The sequence below is a fragment of the Electrona antarctica genome (genome assembly GCF_951216825.1).
Source record: "Electrona antarctica genome assembly, chromosome: 13".
NCBI classification, from domain to species: Eukaryota; Metazoa; Chordata; class Actinopteri; order Myctophiformes; family Myctophidae; genus Electrona; species Electrona antarctica.
Window position 1 is genome coordinate 41,306,096 of NC_136794.1, and position 17,532 is coordinate 41,323,627.

The window sequence follows — 17,532 nt, forward strand, 5'->3', positions numbered from 1 at the left end:
CTGCTGACACGTTGATGCAGGGTTGAACTAGATGGGTCATTTTACTGGTCTATACTTCCATGCACTGCTTGTTGATGCGTGGTTGGACTAGATCGGTCATTTTACCGGTCTATACTTCCATGCACTGCTAGTACTGACACGTTGATGCTGGGTTGGACTAGATATTTTACTGGTCTATACTTACATGCACTGCTACTGACATGTTGATGCAGGGTTGGACTAAATGGGTCATTTTACTTTTTTTTATGTCCAATGTATTTGTATTTAAGTTAAAGTTAACATATAACTAAATGCATTTGAAATTAAATTAAAATTATACTTTTCAGGATTCCAATTCAAAAATAGCAAAAAATAATTCAGGATTTCAAATCAAATATGGAAAAAATATTTTTTGCTACGGCAGTATATGCAATGCGGCCCATCCGGAGTGAGTGTGGAATAGTGGCCCTCTCCATCTTCAAAGTTGCCCCTGGACTAGATGGGTCATTTTACTGGTCTATACTTCCATGCACTGCTACGGACACTGTTGATGCATGGTGGACTAACTGGGTCCTTTTACCGTACAACACTAAACACGGGTGATTTTCACCTGACTTATATTTTTGTAATTGTCATAATGTTGATTGATTGATTGATTAATTGATTCTTTATTTAAGTGTCATGCTTCTGAAGAAGCCCAGCCCATTATGGGCTTACAGGACACTTTTATAGTTTACATAAACAATGACAATGACAATAAACCGATATGACGGTTCACAAACAATGATCAAGTGAATACTAAACTAACTAATACACCTAAGATTCTAACATGGCAGATTACATAATTACACAACATAAAATAAAATACCATAAAATTAAATATCCCATTGGGCCTGTAACAGCTAGGAGACCGGACATGGACCTACTTGAAGAACTGAGATTGTCTTCTATACTCCAGGCTCTAGAAACAATAAACTGTGCCGTCTTTAATACTTTAAAACCACTCCAACTTCTGACCATCATCTTCCCAGAATTGTAAGGGTTTTGCTGTTGCATTGCCTCAAACAGCCATACAGTATTTGACTCGGGGGTGCAAGGGGGCAAAGCAGTTGCCCCCTTGCTGCGTTAGGTACCTTTGGTTATGTTTAGGACCATTCTCCTCTATTTCCCCAGTCTTCGTTCATAGCTCGAGAGAGGGGTGACAGTGTCTGATGTTATACTAACTAGATGGACTTGATGTAGCTGACAGGTGGACTGGGATCAATTTGCTTTGCAGTTTGCATATCCGGTCTACAGTACGGTCAGTCGGACACGGTCTGTGTGCATGCATGTATCTCATCATTACATCATATCCACCTGTAGGCTCTGATTGAGCTTCCCCCCAGGGCAGGGGGAGTTTTGCTTTTGTTTTGTTCTGTACACATAATCATTCACTGTCAAATAATCTGTGTATGTGAGCTGGCCAACACAGTTGTGTTTCGACACACATGGCTAGACTGCCAAGACAGACAAGCATGTTGAACGGGTGTGTGTGTGTGTGTGGTTGAACGTGTGTGTGTGTGTGTGTGTGTGTGTGTGTGTGTGTGTGTGTGTGTGTGTGTGCGCGTGCGCATGCGTGTGTACACAACTCAGCAATCTAGCATCTACTTTTATATCGTTAAAAAAAAAGAAGGATATTGTCTCTGTGGAGTGGAAACTTGTCCAAAACCTTGTCCAAAACCGTTACTTTTCAGGATTCAAATTCTAAAACAGCAAAGGTGGCAGATCTACAAGCTAAAAAATGCATGGCTTTGCATCGCGTTTCAAGCTTGCAGATCTGCTACTTTAATACTATTTTATGACTGTCCTTGTAGTATATTATGATCAAGGAATTATTTTCTAAAACATTTTTTAAATAATAATAAATAAATAATAAGTAAGAGGTTTCTGTCCGACAGCAACGATGTGCAAATATAAGTAAGTAACGTAAATTATATTGCAGTTGTTGGCACCGATTCAATGATTGGGGATATACAAGTATTATTATATTAACATACTGACAGGGTGATGTCACTCCACAACACGCTTGGAGGGGGACAGCATGGACAAGCATTCCTCTCTGACGATGTGGAACTTTGTGGTGATCTTGGGTAAGAAAACAAAGAATAACATTGCTAACAATTCTACTCCAGGGGGGATTTCTTCTTCCCGGGCTCAGCTTCAGAATGCCACTAATTAGTTGCTCCATTGTGCTTTTTAAGCCGTGTAAAAAAGTGAAACTGTATCTCCGTCCACTGAGCCTATACTAGAGCATCAGTTGTGTTTTCCTAATTAACAGCATGGGGAATGGATGGTGTCTGTGACCATGACCACGGCTTGGACGGATGCCACTGCGCTTCTCTGACCATCCGGTGCTTGATCCTTAGATTTCTGTAAATGTTTTCGTAAAAGAAGGTCACCGTCTCAGAAGTGATGCATTCATTCATTAATTTAATTGTTCATCTGCCACAGAACATCTTCAGTCATCAGGCCTTCATCAGTGTGAACACATTAACACATGCATTCCTTACTTAAAGGAGCATTCAGTGATTTGAGTGATTTGGAGAACCACCCAGTCCGCCCCGGTAACAAAATGTGCACATGCACGCTCTACAGTGGGGGGAAGTGCAACAGGCCAACAGCATGTGCACCAAGGCCCGCCCCACTCGATCATGATCGGAGGAAGGCCCCTCTCATCCTGATTGGATGAAGGCTTTGCCACCCGCCACCAAAACTGAAACTAGGGTTTTTTGACCCCAGGGGCTCACTGGGGACAGGGAGGAGCTCCTTATATGGTCAGCACACTCTATAGTAGGGAGGAGAGAGAGAGAGAGAGAGAGAGAGAGAGAGCGAGAGAGAGAGAGAGAGAGAGAGAGAGAGAGAGAGAGAGAGAGAGAGAGAGAGAGAGAGAGAGAGAGAGAGATGGACTGAACTTATCCATGAACCACTGAAACTACGATCCTGGCATGGATTTGTTTTTACGTCCAATGACTCTGTCCAGGACAGGCTTCAGACGCACCTCTTCAGGAGACTTGGCTCAGATCTGAACCCATTTGTTTTGGGCGTTAGGAAGCCGTTGCGCCGCTCTAACCACTACACTATAGCCAGACTAATATCACTGTGAGATATTCATCTGGAATCTCTGTGTGGAACCTGCATCTCCAAAGGGGCAGATTACTTGAAGATCTCCTATATTTTTGGCGAAGAGTGTTTGGGTAGATGGAAAAAATAACTCATCAGGTACAACGCAACTCAGGTCTGTTTTTACTAAGCATAGAGGGTCTAAGTGGTTAAACTGAAGTGATTTTGTACTTGAGTGATATTATAAAAGTATTCTGAGGCCAGGGCACCCACTTTGAGCCACCCTATAGGGTGCCAGCCAGGGCACCCACTTTGAGCCACCCTATAGGGTGCCAGGGCAACCACTTTGAGCCACCCTATAGGGTGCCAGGGCACCCACTTTGAGCCACCCTATAGGGTGCCAGGGCACCCACTTTGAGCCACACTATAGGGTGCCAGGGCACCCACTTTGAGCCACCCTATAGGGTGCCAGCCAGGGCAACCACTTTGAGCCACCCTATAGGGTGCCAGGGCACCCACTTTTAGCCACCCTATAGGGTGCCAGGGCACCCACTTTGAGCCAACCTATAGGGTGCCAGGGCACCCACTTTGAGCCACACTATAGGGTGCCAGGGCACCCACTTTGAGCCACCCTATAGGGTGCCAGCCAGGGCAACCACTTTGAGCCACCCTATAGGGTGCCAGGGCACCCACTTTTAGCCACCCTATAGGGTGCCAGGGCACCCACTTTGAGCCACCCTATAGGGTGCCAGGGCACCCACTTTGAGCCACACTATAGGGTGCCAGGGCAACCACTTTGAGCCACACTATAGGGTGCCAGGGCACCCACTTTGAGCCACCCTATAGGGTGCCAGGGCACCCACTTTGAGCCACACTATAGGGTGCCAGGGCACCCACTTTGAGCCACACTATAGGGTGCCAGGGCACCCACTTTGAGCCACCCTATAGGGTGCCAGGGCAACCACTTTGAGCCACACTATAGGGTGCCAGGGCACCCACTTTGAGCCACACTATAGGGTGCCAGGGCACCCACTTTGAGCCACCCTATAGGGTGCCAGGGCAACCACTTTGAGCCACACTATAGGGTGCCAGGGCACCCACTTTGAGCCAACCTATAGGGTGCCAGGGCAACCACTTTGAGCCACACTATAGGGTGCCAGGGCAACCACTTTGAGCCACCCTATAGGGTGCCAGGGCACCCACTTTGAGCCACACTATAGGGTGCCAGGGCACCCACTTTGAGCCACCCTATAGGGTGCCAGGGCACCCACTTTGAGCCACACTATAGGGTGCCAGGGCAACCACTTTGAGCCAACCTATAGGGTGCCAGGGCACCCACTTTGAGCCACACTATAGGGTGCCAGGGCAACCACTTTGAGCCACCCTGATTGATCTGCAGGATCAACGTTGATTAGATGATCCATCATGTCAATTGACCGAAAGAATAAGGTCGCGAATACAAGCGGCCAAAATTAGTTTTCTTCGACGGGTGGCTGGCATCTCCCTTAGAGATAGGGTGAGAAGTTCAGTCACATGAGAGAGACTCGGAGTAGAACCGCTGCTCCTTCGCCTGGAAAGGAGCCAGCTTAGGTGGTTCGGGCATCTGGTTAGGATGCCTCTCAGGCGTCTCCCTAGGGAGGTCCTCGACGCACGTCCCACTGGGAGGAGACCCCGGGGCAGACCAAGGCGCAGTTGGAGGAAACACATCGACTCACTGGCCTTGGAACGTCTCGGAATCCCCCAGGAGGAAGTCACTAATGTTGCTCTGGAGAGGGAAGTCTGGAGCACTTCTGGTGGAGCTGTTGCCCCCGCGACCCGACTACGGATAAGCGGTTGAAGATGGATGGATGGATGGATCATGTCAATTGTTTGTTGGGAATCTTGGGATACAATGGAGATCAAGGTTCAAGGTCGTACTTGATTGTTACTTCTTGTGTACAGGACAGGTACATAAGAGTAAAACCTTTAGCTTGGCTTCCTTCAATGCAGCAGCATAGTTAACATATAACAACAAGAACACAGCAAGCACAGCAAACAAGGGATAGAATAAAGAGTGAAAGAAAGAGCAAAAATAAATAGTAACATATGTACATGTGCATGTTTTACACGAGTAGCAAAGTTACTGTAGGTAAACTTTTTGTGAACAGCTTCATAGTAGTTTATGTTCCACATGTATAACAATGTAGTTTAAAAAGGTGCAATTCCATATACAACAAGATATGAGTTATGAGATATGACTATATATAATGATACTAACAGGAATCCATTTTCCCTGCAGGCATGCAGACTGGAGGTGGAGGAGGAATATAAAAAGGATTGTATTGGAGTACCGACCTCTACTGGGTGGTCAGGAAGCACAAGCCAAAGGTTTCAACACACGCACGCACGCACGCGCGCACGCACGCACGCACGCACGCACGCACGCACGCGCAACATTGTTGTGTGCGCTTTTATGATGCTTGCACTCACGTACACACACACACACACGCACGCATTCACGCACACACACACACACACACACACACACACACACACACACACACACACACACACACACACACACACACACACACACACACACACACACACACACACACACACACACACACACACACACACACACACACACACACACACACACACACCATTTCCCAATTCACCTTCAGTCTTTCACCGAAATATGAGAGACCAAACATCTCACATACATTCTCTCTCTCTCTCTCTCTCGCTCTCTCTCTCTCTCCCTCTGATGCATCAATGGTCTCAGCCCTATACTATACTATACTCTACTGCCTCGGGAAACAATAATGAATATGGAATGATGGTCTATATTTGTGCCACAAATACAACCAGATGCAAAGGGTGTGGTGTTGGGAGGGGGGGAATCAGGAGCAGATGTTTGGTAACTTACAGTGGGGTGCATGAGTAGGTAGGTGGGTGGGTGGGTGGTACGTATACGTGTGTGCGTGCGTGCGTGCGTGCGTGCGTGCGTGCGTGCGTGCGTGCGTGCGTGCGTGCGTGCGTGCGTGCGTGCGTGCGTGTGCGTGCCTGCCGGGGTTCAGACACAAGACGTCTATTGGGAAGAAGTGCACGATGTGGAGTATATGCCCTCCAAACATATACTGTAACCCTACCCAGCCTGGCTGGATAATCACATGTATCGGCACATCATAATGAGGCAGTCCGCATGGTAATGCATCTGGGGAGAGAGAGAGAGAGAGAGAGAGAGAGAGAGAGAGAGAGAGAGAGAGAGAGGGAGAGGGAGAGGGAGAGGGAGAGAGAGAGGGAGAGGGAGAGGGGGAGAGGGAGAGAGAGAGGGAGAGGGAGAGAGAGAGAGAGAGAGAGAGAGGGAGAGGGAGAGGGAGAGAGAGGGAGAGGGAGAGGGAGAGGGAGAGAGAGAGGGAGAGGGAGAGAGAGAGGGCAGTGGTGGGAAAAATACTCATGCACATTTTTTTTTTTTACTACAGTGGAAGTATCAATAGTGCAATATATATATATATATAGAAATACTCTGTTACTAAATACAGGAGAAGTCTGGAATTCAAAACATATACTTCAGTAAAAGTACAAACGTATTGGCATCCAAATGTATACTTTACGTACCAAAAGTATAGAAAGTATACTCATTATGCACAATGTGCCATTTCAAGTTTTCAAAATGTACAAAAATCTTTTTGCAAATACCAGATCTACAAGCTCACAGTGCGCTTGTAGATCGGCTATCTTCGAATGGCCGAAATGTATATAAAGGGCTGTAGTGCATGGTTAATGTATGTTTTGTAATAATAATACAAATCTACAAAGTAATAACTTTAAGCCTACATATAGTAACTGAAGTTTCCAAATAATTGTAGTGGAGAAAGGGTACAATTTTGTCTCTGAGTAGAAGTAAAAGTATTGAGGGGGGGGGGGGGGGGGAGAGGGGGAGAGAGAGAGAGAGAGAGAGAGAGAGAGAGAAAGAGCAGCACTGAGCTATGCAGCTGCTCTTAGGGGGCAGGTTTCTCAGAACAGACACAACACCATGCCAATTAGACACGGAGAGGAAACCACATATGTCTTGACACTACATGTGGCTGCTGATCTGATGGTGCATGCATGCAATGGGAGGCTGGACTCGCTGCTATGGGGTAATTGCATCCCCCTCTTCTCTCCCCTATATAGGCTGAAACATGACGCAACCGACCCGTACATATAATAATATACCATAGACTTACTTGAGTAGGCAGCTGGTTTGCAATTCAGCAGTGGAAATGTGAGATGATGTCTGCTCGCCTCGCCTACATCTGTAATCCTGCTGCAAATGGCTGGGTTGGGTTTTCTTTGTGAGCATGAATATTGGGCTTTTTTAATGAGATTGTTAAGTCTTCGCTACATATTCCTTATTTTTAAAGTCCTTATGTTGCCTAATATAAAACGTAATAGCAGGAATCAAGATAAAGCAGCTCCCAAAATCTATTACCATAATATGATCTCACTGACTGAGGGCATACTGTTTAGAAGTTATGCCTGTGTGTGACGCGACTTTGGTCATTTTTGGCCACCGTACGACTCTGCTCTGCGTCACAATCCAAGATGGCGCTGCCCGTGAGAGGTAACGTGAAACAGTTCTTCACAACATTCATTCATTGTTCTCCAAGGAGGTTCTTATTCACCACGGGAGGAGCGCGCACGGAAACCAAGGTACACGCAGTCGCTTTTATGACATAGTTTCCATTATTGTGGCGCTTGTGTTTATGTTGTGGTTTTTAGAGACGAGTCTTTGCTGTTGACTGTTGACACCTTCATGTCCTGCTGTCATTGGTTCAGTCTGTGCCCTCCATAACTTCATTCATTCATTCAAGCTGCAGGATGGTGCTTTCTGTCCTAGTGATTTGTGTTGTATTGCTGTTGTTTACAGTGGTGTAACAAGTCCTACATTTACTCAAATAGGCTACTGTACAATTTGATTTTTTTGCTTTTCTTTCCAGTTCTCAGTGCATTTTCTTCTACTCCACAGCACTACGTCTTCAGAGGCAAATATTGTACTTTTAGTCTAGTAGAAAACTTGAGTTACTAGGTAGCAGCAATACGGTATATATATTTAATCCATTTGAAAATAGCAGATCTACAAGCTGTCAATGGTAGTGATGCGGTGCATTGTGAGCTTGTAGATCTGCTATTTTTTTTATGTATTTTTAACTTTCCGCACAATGAGTAAGCCTACTTTTTATTTTGGTTCTTTAAGTAATATTTTGATGCCACTACTTTTCTACTTTTACATAAGTGCATTTTGAATACGGGACTTCTACTTGTATATACATTGCAGTATTGATACCCGTGAGTACTTCTTCTTCCATCACTTCTGTCGTCTATCTAACATGGTTGTTATTGTTATATTGTCATGCTGCTGTGCTATATCGTGTAGCATCAGCGTAGTTATTTAAATATGCTGTGAGTGACATGCCTTTGGACGTGTTTTAGTTTATATGCTATGGGGCTCAGTGACAGGGGTCTCCCCATCTCTCCATTTCTTTAGTAAAGAGAAAATACATGTTCTGGTGTGTTACAAATGTAACCCAATCAGGAAAGAGAACCCCTCAAAGACCATTTATCACTTGTTTATCCCGTATTTTTCTCTCCTGGATTTGATTAAATTGATATCCTGGGTTCCTGAAATGAAATTAAATGATTACTATATTTACCCAGGGTATCTGGGCTAAGCTCAAGAACTTGTTTCCAGCCAGGCCCTGCTCATAGAACATTTCATCGTAGTGGTTCAATGCCTTGTTCAAGGGCACTTCAGCTCATTAAAGAAGAGATGGAGAGACCGGTAGAACCCTGCTATTGAACAAACACTCTCTAGCAATGATGGCTATGGGGATATAGAGCTGTTTGACACTTATTTTAACAAACCTAACAGCACCCAGTTGAACTGGCATTATTGTTGTACATACACCACCCACCCATGTGAATAATGCCAGTTCAACTGGAACCTAACACACACACACAAACACACACGCACAAATTAACTGTATATATGGTGATTTCGGGTGTGCCAGTACAGTACAGTGAGTCAGTGACAGTACAGTAGAGGGTACAATAGAGGGTCCCCCACACGGTAACTCTGTCATTTCTCAACCGTTTTGGACGCTGGGCGGCTCGCCGGAATCGGGCCGGCACCTGGGTGCGTTCCTGTGGGTCTGGAACTCTTGGGTCTGGAAAGCTTGTAGCGCGGCACTCGGTGCAAATTGTGAAAATGTGCCTCAAATCTTTGAATATAATTTCAGAGCGAACGTTTTTAACTCAAATCCTTGCTTCTGAGGGGTCCCTGGAACAACATATTTTCAGATGGGGGTCGGCGGCCAATTACATAGCGTTTTTGGGGTCCTTGACATGAAATATTGAGCACCACTGATAGAAACATAGGTATTTCAGAAAACTGTCATGATTTTGACTGAAGACATTTTTTAAATTTCGACATCAGGTCTAAATGGGTTAAAGTTAATTATTTACATTATATAGACATGAATGAATAATATATCGATAAACAAAATACATACATGGATGCACCTGGGACGTATCCTCAGTGATGTATCCTAAGGTCATCGGGGTTTCGGGTCTCGCAACATCATACCCCTCACTCAGGTGACCCAGCCAGGGTGATCAAGTCCCGACTTACGTCCCAGTAGCTACCCACGATCAGTCCCATTAGGGAAAACCAGGGCCACACAATCCGTTCTTCCTGAACTACTCTGCCGGGACTGGGAGGTACCATTCTGGCGCGTGGAAGGACTAGGCTCTGTGGGTTGACTCCTGTCCGGGCCCCTCCTACGTCTCACCAGGTCCACTCCTGCTCTCACCAGGTCAGGCCCTGTGCGTTGCACCAGACTCCCAGCACCAGGCACTTTATTCAGGAATGGTGGATTCTCGAGCCGCAACAGTTCCGCAGGCTCCACCTTGCCCTTGGTGGTGCCGCAGGCTCCGCTTGAGGCTTGAATGGCCCTCCTAAAGGCCTCACCATGGGTTTGTTGGGCTTCTTCCTCACGGAACCTTGTCTATGATTGATTAGTTTATATCTGCAATGATTTGCTGCAGCCTGATCCAATAGCCTGAAACTTATCACAATTTACAATTTAGGCAATTAGCAGATGCTCTTAATCCAGAGCAATTTACAGTAAACAAGAACAAAAACATGATAAAATACATCAAATACATAAAAATAGTCATCATGAATCATACGTAAGCTTAGAACCTAACAGTGGAATATCTATATAATGCGTACACTATAGAGTGCTATGTCTACAAATAATGCTATCTAAGTTGAGCCTATGCATACGCCTGTAAGGTCGTCGAGGCTAGGGCAAGTGCTATGGCAAGATCACTTCCATACTACAGTGTACACAGTGCACAAGTGTACACTGTGTACACACAGTGTACACTTGATCCTTATTCTGTGCTGTCATGATGATGATGTCAATGAGTCATGGAGAAAACACGACTCAAAGTGTTGTCACGGGACCCCCAAGGGTCCTTACGGGTGTTCTAGGGGGTCCCCCCCCCACTCCCCAGCCAAATTATTGATAACTTAGGAACCAAATGGACCCTTATGGGCTCTAACTCAAGAGAGTGTACAAATGGAACCAAATGGACCCTTATGGGCTCTAACTCAAGAGAGTGTACAAATGGAACCAAATGGACCCTTATGGGCTCTAACTCAAGAGAGTGTACAAATGGAACCAAATGGACCCCGACGGGTCCATTTGGTTCCATTTGTACACTCTCTGAGTTAAATGAACACTGATGATACTACAGTGTAGAATAGATTGGGGTTCCAGAGATCAAAATGGTATCAAACTGGGGGGGGGGTCCTTGAAATTAACCCATTTTGAGCAGGAACCCCTTTTGGTGGTTACATACATTATGTTATAATTTAGCTATTGAAAAATAGCAGATCTACAAGCTCATAGCGCGCCACTCTGAACTTGTAGGTCTGCTATTTTTGAAAAATCGTTAAAATGTGCCTCAAATCTTTCAGAAAATTGTCATGATTTAGAAACCCTTTTTTTTTTAAATTTCGACGTCAGGCCTGAATGGGTTAAAATGGTTCAGAATCACTGCTATATATACAGTACATGGCTGCATAAATAATAATAAAAAATCACACCCGTGTGAAGTGAGTGGTGCAACTCCTTGTGGGGGTCCCGGGACGGGGGTGGTGGAAGTTCCAGACCCACAGGAACGCACCCAGGGTGCCGGCCCGATTCCGGCAAGCTGCCCCGCGTCCGAAACGGTTGAGAAATGACAGAGTTACCGTGTGGGGGTCCCTGTACTGTACTGTACTGTACTGTACTGTACTGTACTGTACTGTACTGTACTGTACTGTACTGTACTGTACTGTACTGTACTGTACTATACTGGCACACCCAAAATCACCATATATACAGTTAATATGTGCGTGTGTGTTTGTGTGTGTGTTAGGTTGCGCACAGGTGGTGAAAAACAACCATGCTGTTTTCGTGCTCAGACGCACCCAGCCAGCCAGCCACCTACCCACACACACAGCTCCGTAAGGGAGTGGTTGCACCACTCAAAAAACAAAAAAGCACATTGGAATACAACTTCAGATTCAGAATGCAGTGGTCCGTGCAGCTTCAAACATTCAATTTGTTTTGTCGGAAAAGCATTTGATTTTTTATGATTTAATTATATTAAATATGAAATTACCGGTATACTTTAACATTAAAAGTTTTGACTTTAGTGTTCAGATGTTGTGACTGATAGTGCTGCACAATTAATTGAAAAAAAGATCGCAATCTAGATTCGGCACATCTAGACACGGCCAAAGCATTTCCGGGGGTCCCCAGCCAAAAACGTTGAGAACCCCTGCTCTAGGTCATACATGGGCAACTGGCGGCCCGGGGGCCACATGCGGCCCCCACCTTCACTTAATGTGGCCCTGCAGGTTAATGTCAGAATACTGATATAATATTGGTTTCAGCTGTTTACAATTCCACAACATGCAATGCATGACCCGCTTTAATTACTTCAGTCTAAATTAGTATAGCTCAATGCTCAACACAAGTATAGCCTAATTAAAGGCATTTGAAATGACATAAAAAATGTTCATTTTCAGGATTCGAATAAAAAAATAGCAAAATAATTATTCAAGATTTCAATTCGCATAGCAGAAATAGCAGATCTACAAGCTCAAAACGCGTCGCAGTGTGACACGTTTTGAGCTTGTAGATCTGCTATTTTTGCTGTGACAGCAATGTGGCCCCTCTGGAGTGAGTGTGGAAATATAGTGGCCCTCTCCATCGTCAAAGTTGCCCACCCCTGCTCTAGGTGAAAGCCTTCGTTACAGTGGTGTATGGCATTACATTTCTAGATGCAGTCCATATACTGTAGTGTACATACTGTACATTGGTTGAATGTCTTGTTGTTCAAAGCAAAATACTCGGTGCCATTTGACAGCTGTGTACTCTATTGTGTTCTATCAACTTCTATGATATTGTCTCTGTAGGGCAGAAACCTTATATCCATATTTTGTCTAATTTGTTTTCTTCATGTAATCATTTCCTATTGTATATTTTTATACTGACAATGTCGCTCACGTTGTGATGTGGTGCGTTGACAGCTTGTAGATTCAGGCTATTTTGGAAAGGTTTTATTTAACGATGACATATCCAAAATAGGGATGCCAGGTTGAAAGTGGTCAAGTCTGTGGGTTTTATAAATACAAATGAAATGTATTAACTAGAGCTTGTGACAAAAAAACTACATTGGATTCACTGGTTCTTTCTCCCATTTCCTGAAAAGTAATGGTAAAGTAAAGTAATTGGACATACAAGGTTTCCACCCGACAGTGAGTGACGCTATTCTGTTCTAAAATTATTCTATTCTTCTATTCCCAAAACCAGGCAATAGCCTGTTACTAAATAGTTCTTACATGCATGATTGACCACATTTATTCTACTATTCCTACAGTGGCCCATCATCCTCAGTCAAATTTCCTTCCTAATATTTTACATCTTACATTACATCTTTTATGAGTTTCCGTCCTGCCTTTTTTAAGTCAACCTCGACAATAGTAGTGTTTGTACTGCGATGGATTCAATAAATCAGTCTCCACGACTGCCCCCTTTCAAACTGAGGTTTCTTCCTTTTCAAACAAACGGGCATAGGGTTCCACAATAATCACCCTTAAGTACAGTAGCACTTATTTTCCGATGGGTTTTAAGAAGTAAACCGACCTCTTGACTGGCCCACTCTCAAAATAATGCTTCATACCGTGTCACGCTGCCACGGAGAGGCAAATGGGGTGTTAAGTCAAAACAACGAGTCCCCTGGCACGTGTAAGAATAACCACTGCGTTTCAGTACAACAAACCAACGCTAATTATTGAGCAATTCTTGCGTTAAAACAACCCTCGCCTCCATCCGCAACCCTCGGCCCTCTCAGCCTGGTTGATGTATGAGCTGTGCTGCGTAATGATTGCCGCGTGGTGCAGAGGAACGGAATGCGCGCTCACCAGCGGCCCCGTCTGTGTTTTGTTAAGAAGTCGGTCTCCAGAGACGATGGAGAGGTGTGTTTGTGTCGGGAGGGTGGGGGGGGGGGCAGGGGGCGTTGGGGAATGGGTAAGCACTGAGCAGCAGAGTGCTCGAAAGCATCACAGCAGTGCCTCATTACCAGCAATAACAGCAGAAATTAAGTGTTGGCTTTCATTTGTTTTAATTTTCTCCAAATGTGGACGGCCGGAGCGCAAACGCCGGGCCGGCCTGTACTCACAATATCCTGAGGTGTGATGTGCGTCAACCGAACCGATGCATATATATAGTTATTTTTATTCTGCCTCTGGAAAAATGTGTGTTTAAAAAAAAAAGAAGAGAAACGACCCGACAAACCTCAGCGGAGCCTTTGTCTTATTATACTAGTTTTGGTAATGTCATGTGAATCAGCTCTGCTGCTGTCCTGCTGTGAACCTCTGTAGTCTTGTGTTTTTGAAAAACGGAGAACTGTCATGAACTGTGGTAAGAGTGGGTAACCAGTGGGTTCAAGCATTTCACGACTGATCTATGGTATGCCGCCAATATATCGTGTTACACAGACATGATCTGTACCCTTCTCTACCAGTTGTTTTCAACCAGTGGTCCTTGAGGGAGTTCCAGGTGGTCCCCAGCTAAATGATGGAGAGTTGGTAACCAAATGGACCCCTATAGAACTTTAACTCTTGAGAGTGTAAAAGGAAACCAAATGGACCCTTATATGGGTTCATTTGGTTTCATTTTACGCTCTCAAGAGCTACATTATTGTTAAACAAGAGGTCTACACAATTAGAGAATGTAGCAGAATTGCTAGATAACATTTTCCTGTTTATCTCTCCTTATGGTACCAACATCAATATGGCATGGAATTGTGCACAAAATCTTCAATAACAAACGATAACAAAATATTCTACGTTTTTGGACTTTAGAGACATTGGGCAGTATTATGCGTGTCTGGAGGCGTGATCAATGCTCTTTGGCCACTCAGAATAGCCAAATGGCATTGATCACGCCTCTAGGTCTTAAGTTAAGTAATAAGACCTGGTACTTAAGACACACATAATACTGCCCCAAACCTCATCAAATGGTGGTCCGTGTGGCTCAAATGCTGAATAAATAATGGCCCTTGGATATGAAAAGGGTTGAAAACCACTGTTATACAGTTATTCTGCTCAATGATTTATCCAAGTTCTCAATCTTTTGTGGCACGACGAGGAAGGAAGGAATAGCAGCTGCTAACGTTAACTCGCGCAGACATAAGTCTAAACAGGATGTAAATATAAAATTGCATAAATCAAATATACAAAGGAGGATTGAATGTTTTCCTAAACCCTGACCCTGAAACCAATCTCCAACACTGGTTGTAAATGGGGGGACAATTAAAAGCGGATGGAGGGCCTGTCGGAGCTTCTTGTTTCCTCTCTCCCGGGCCCGGCCTTCCTCCTTTCCCTCGCCTGTGGTCTTCTTAATGGCCAATATCAGTCATCTCAGCCCCCGGGCTCCAGGAAACAGGAAGTGACTCCTAATTCGACTCTGTGTTCTCCTCGGCTTCCAAAATCCACTTACTGCGGTGTCAGCTAAAACCATTAAGACTCTCTCTCTCTCTCTCTCTCTCTCTCTCTCTCTCTCTCTCTCTCTCTCTCTCTCTCTCTCTCTCTCTCTCTCTCTCTCTCTCTCTCTCTCTCTCTCTCGTTCTTAACCCATTTAGTCTTGACGTCGAAATTTAAAAAAAAAGTTTTCTAAATTCTAAAGGCACATTCTTTTTTTCAATAATATTTTTATTGATTTTTCCATTTTATGACAAACAAAGACAAGAAAGGAAAAAACAAAACAAACAAAAAAAATGGAGGCACATTTTAACAATTTTTCAAAAATAGCAGACCTACAAGTTCATAGCGCGCCACTCGGTGGCGCGCTATGAGCTTGTAGATCTGCTATTTTTCAATAGCTAAATTATAACATAATGTTTAAAACACCAAAAGGGGTTCCCGCCCAAAACGGGTTAACTCCCAGTGCTGCCTGCACAGGAGAGGAAGGGGAGTACCGTTTTTGAGTGTGTCCATTAATTGCCCTATTTATTTTCAACTGTCAGAAAACGACCCCCCTAATTCTCACCGGCGCTGTCCCCTTGGTGTAATTGTGCTCCCTTCGAAGTCTTCTCCAGGCTTGGACGGACCCTAAAATGCTCAAAATGCTCAGTGCATTACGCGCTTGTTGAGACTGTCTCCCAGACGTCCACGTTTTTCCTTTTTGTCGTTTTATTCGTAGCCTACCTCTCAGGCTAAGTCAAATTACAGATTATGTCTGTTCTAGTCATGCGTCCAAGTTGGGCTGCCTGGGGATCCTTACAAGGTTCTCATGTCTTTAGTCTGTGCAGGTTCGAGGTCTCGCACCGAGAGTCTGACGTTTTTAATTAAAACATAAGCCAGTATCTGGTATCCTACTTTTCGGCCAGCACTCGAGTCAACAGACACCGCCTGTGCGGGAGGAAATTACTGGACTTCTTCATATAGTGACTGACTGTTGCTGGCGGTGGCTTGCCCCTGAGTGTTACCATAATTACATATTGATAAATTTATGAAGTGTGTGCCGGTTATTTTTTTGCTGCGCTGTGACTTTTATGTGTTTTTCGGGGGTAAAGGGTTGGTTCCCTGTTTCATTCATTTGTTTCGCCCCTTCTGTGAAGTAAAATTAAACGTCTCTATATCGCTCGAAACCCACCGGGAGAACAAGGAAGTGTTTCAACGGAGCCATTTAAAAAATGGTTTAGGGGGCGCGTGTAGTGTGGAAACAAGTGCCATTGGCATGAACGTGTTTGTATAATAGTTAAACAAGCTAAATATGAATTAAGCTAGTCTTCACAGTGGCAGTCCAGCTGGTCCACTCACTTCGGGCAGACTGTGGTGTAGTGACGATGTTGGCCGACTATGCTGTATTGGCCATCGTTCAACAATGTACTTAACAGTAGAGTGCAAGTTGTTCGTTCCATTACAGTGAATTGATTTGCTCTGCTAAAAAAAAGAAAGAAGTTCCCTTAATGACGGAACTATTTGCAATGCCTGATATATCTTAATTTTCCCATCAAACACCACATGTTACACAGGCTCGTTAAAAAATAGTTGGCTCAAATAATCCGGTCTATGTGCCAACGACATGAACAGAAGGGTCTACTACAGACAGAGGACCACTGTGGCTCTGTCTCATCGTGTTAATGCTCCTTTCCACTGGTCGCTTGTAACAGCAGTCCAGATAGGAGCTGAGGATCAGGTTGACCTATAAAGGCGATCTAGACTCTTTCTTGACACCTATTGCGATTTCATTTCTAAATTTTAGTGAGAATTGTGCAGCTGCAGCACTAGTTGGCTTGGCTTATGTTTTTGCTACAAGAGAGAGACTTTAAGAGAAGTCTAAGTCAAGCACTTTGATGTTGTCTGTTTAAAGCCACAGTCACTGGCTCCAGGTGCCACATTTTGAACGTAGTAATGTTCAGCATCTACAGACTAAAACTAAAAGACACAATATTTTCATGGAAAATATGAGAATTGTCTGAGAATCGTGATCTCAATTGCTTGTGGAGGAAAATCGAGATTCACATTTGAGCAAGAATCATATCAGCACTACCGATCAAAGAATGTAAGCGTATTCTGTGACTGCACTTGTCTCGCCTCAACCAGCTTGGCTGGTTCGAGCCTCGGCTGAACATAAAATGTGAAACATATTGCAGTGCCGCATCCTCCCCAGAAGCTGCAGCCCGTTAAAAGCCAGGGGCCGCCTGCCTCCCTCCCTCCCCTGCCCGGCCCGGGTTATTTTTGGAGCGTCGTCGGCCCCCTGTCTGCGGGGAGCAGTGTTTTTGAAGGGCCTCCAGTCCCATTAATCAGCCACGGGGACCCCACGGCGCGAGCGGGGCCCCGAGCCCTGGCCCGCCACACTG

At 44.7% G+C, this 17,532-nt stretch overlaps 1 protein-coding gene across 2 annotated transcripts in view; it reads left to right on the plus strand.

Annotated features, from left to right (window-relative positions):
* The first annotated feature begins 7,101 nt into the window (after positions 1-7,101).
* wars2 (tryptophanyl tRNA synthetase 2, mitochondrial) overlaps positions 7,102-17,532 on the plus strand; it is a 50,513-nt gene continuing 40,082 nt past the window's right edge. The window contains exon 1 of one of the 2 annotated variants that reach the window (XM_079518539.1): positions 7,102-7,205. In XM_079518539.1, coding sequence (XP_079374665.1) covers positions 7,170-7,205 — 36 coding nt within the window. In that variant the 5' untranslated portion in view covers positions 7,102-7,169. Of the gene's footprint in view, positions 7,206-7,594; positions 7,759-17,532 lie in introns of those variants that run through there. The other variant, XM_079518538.1, reaches the window with a different exon arrangement.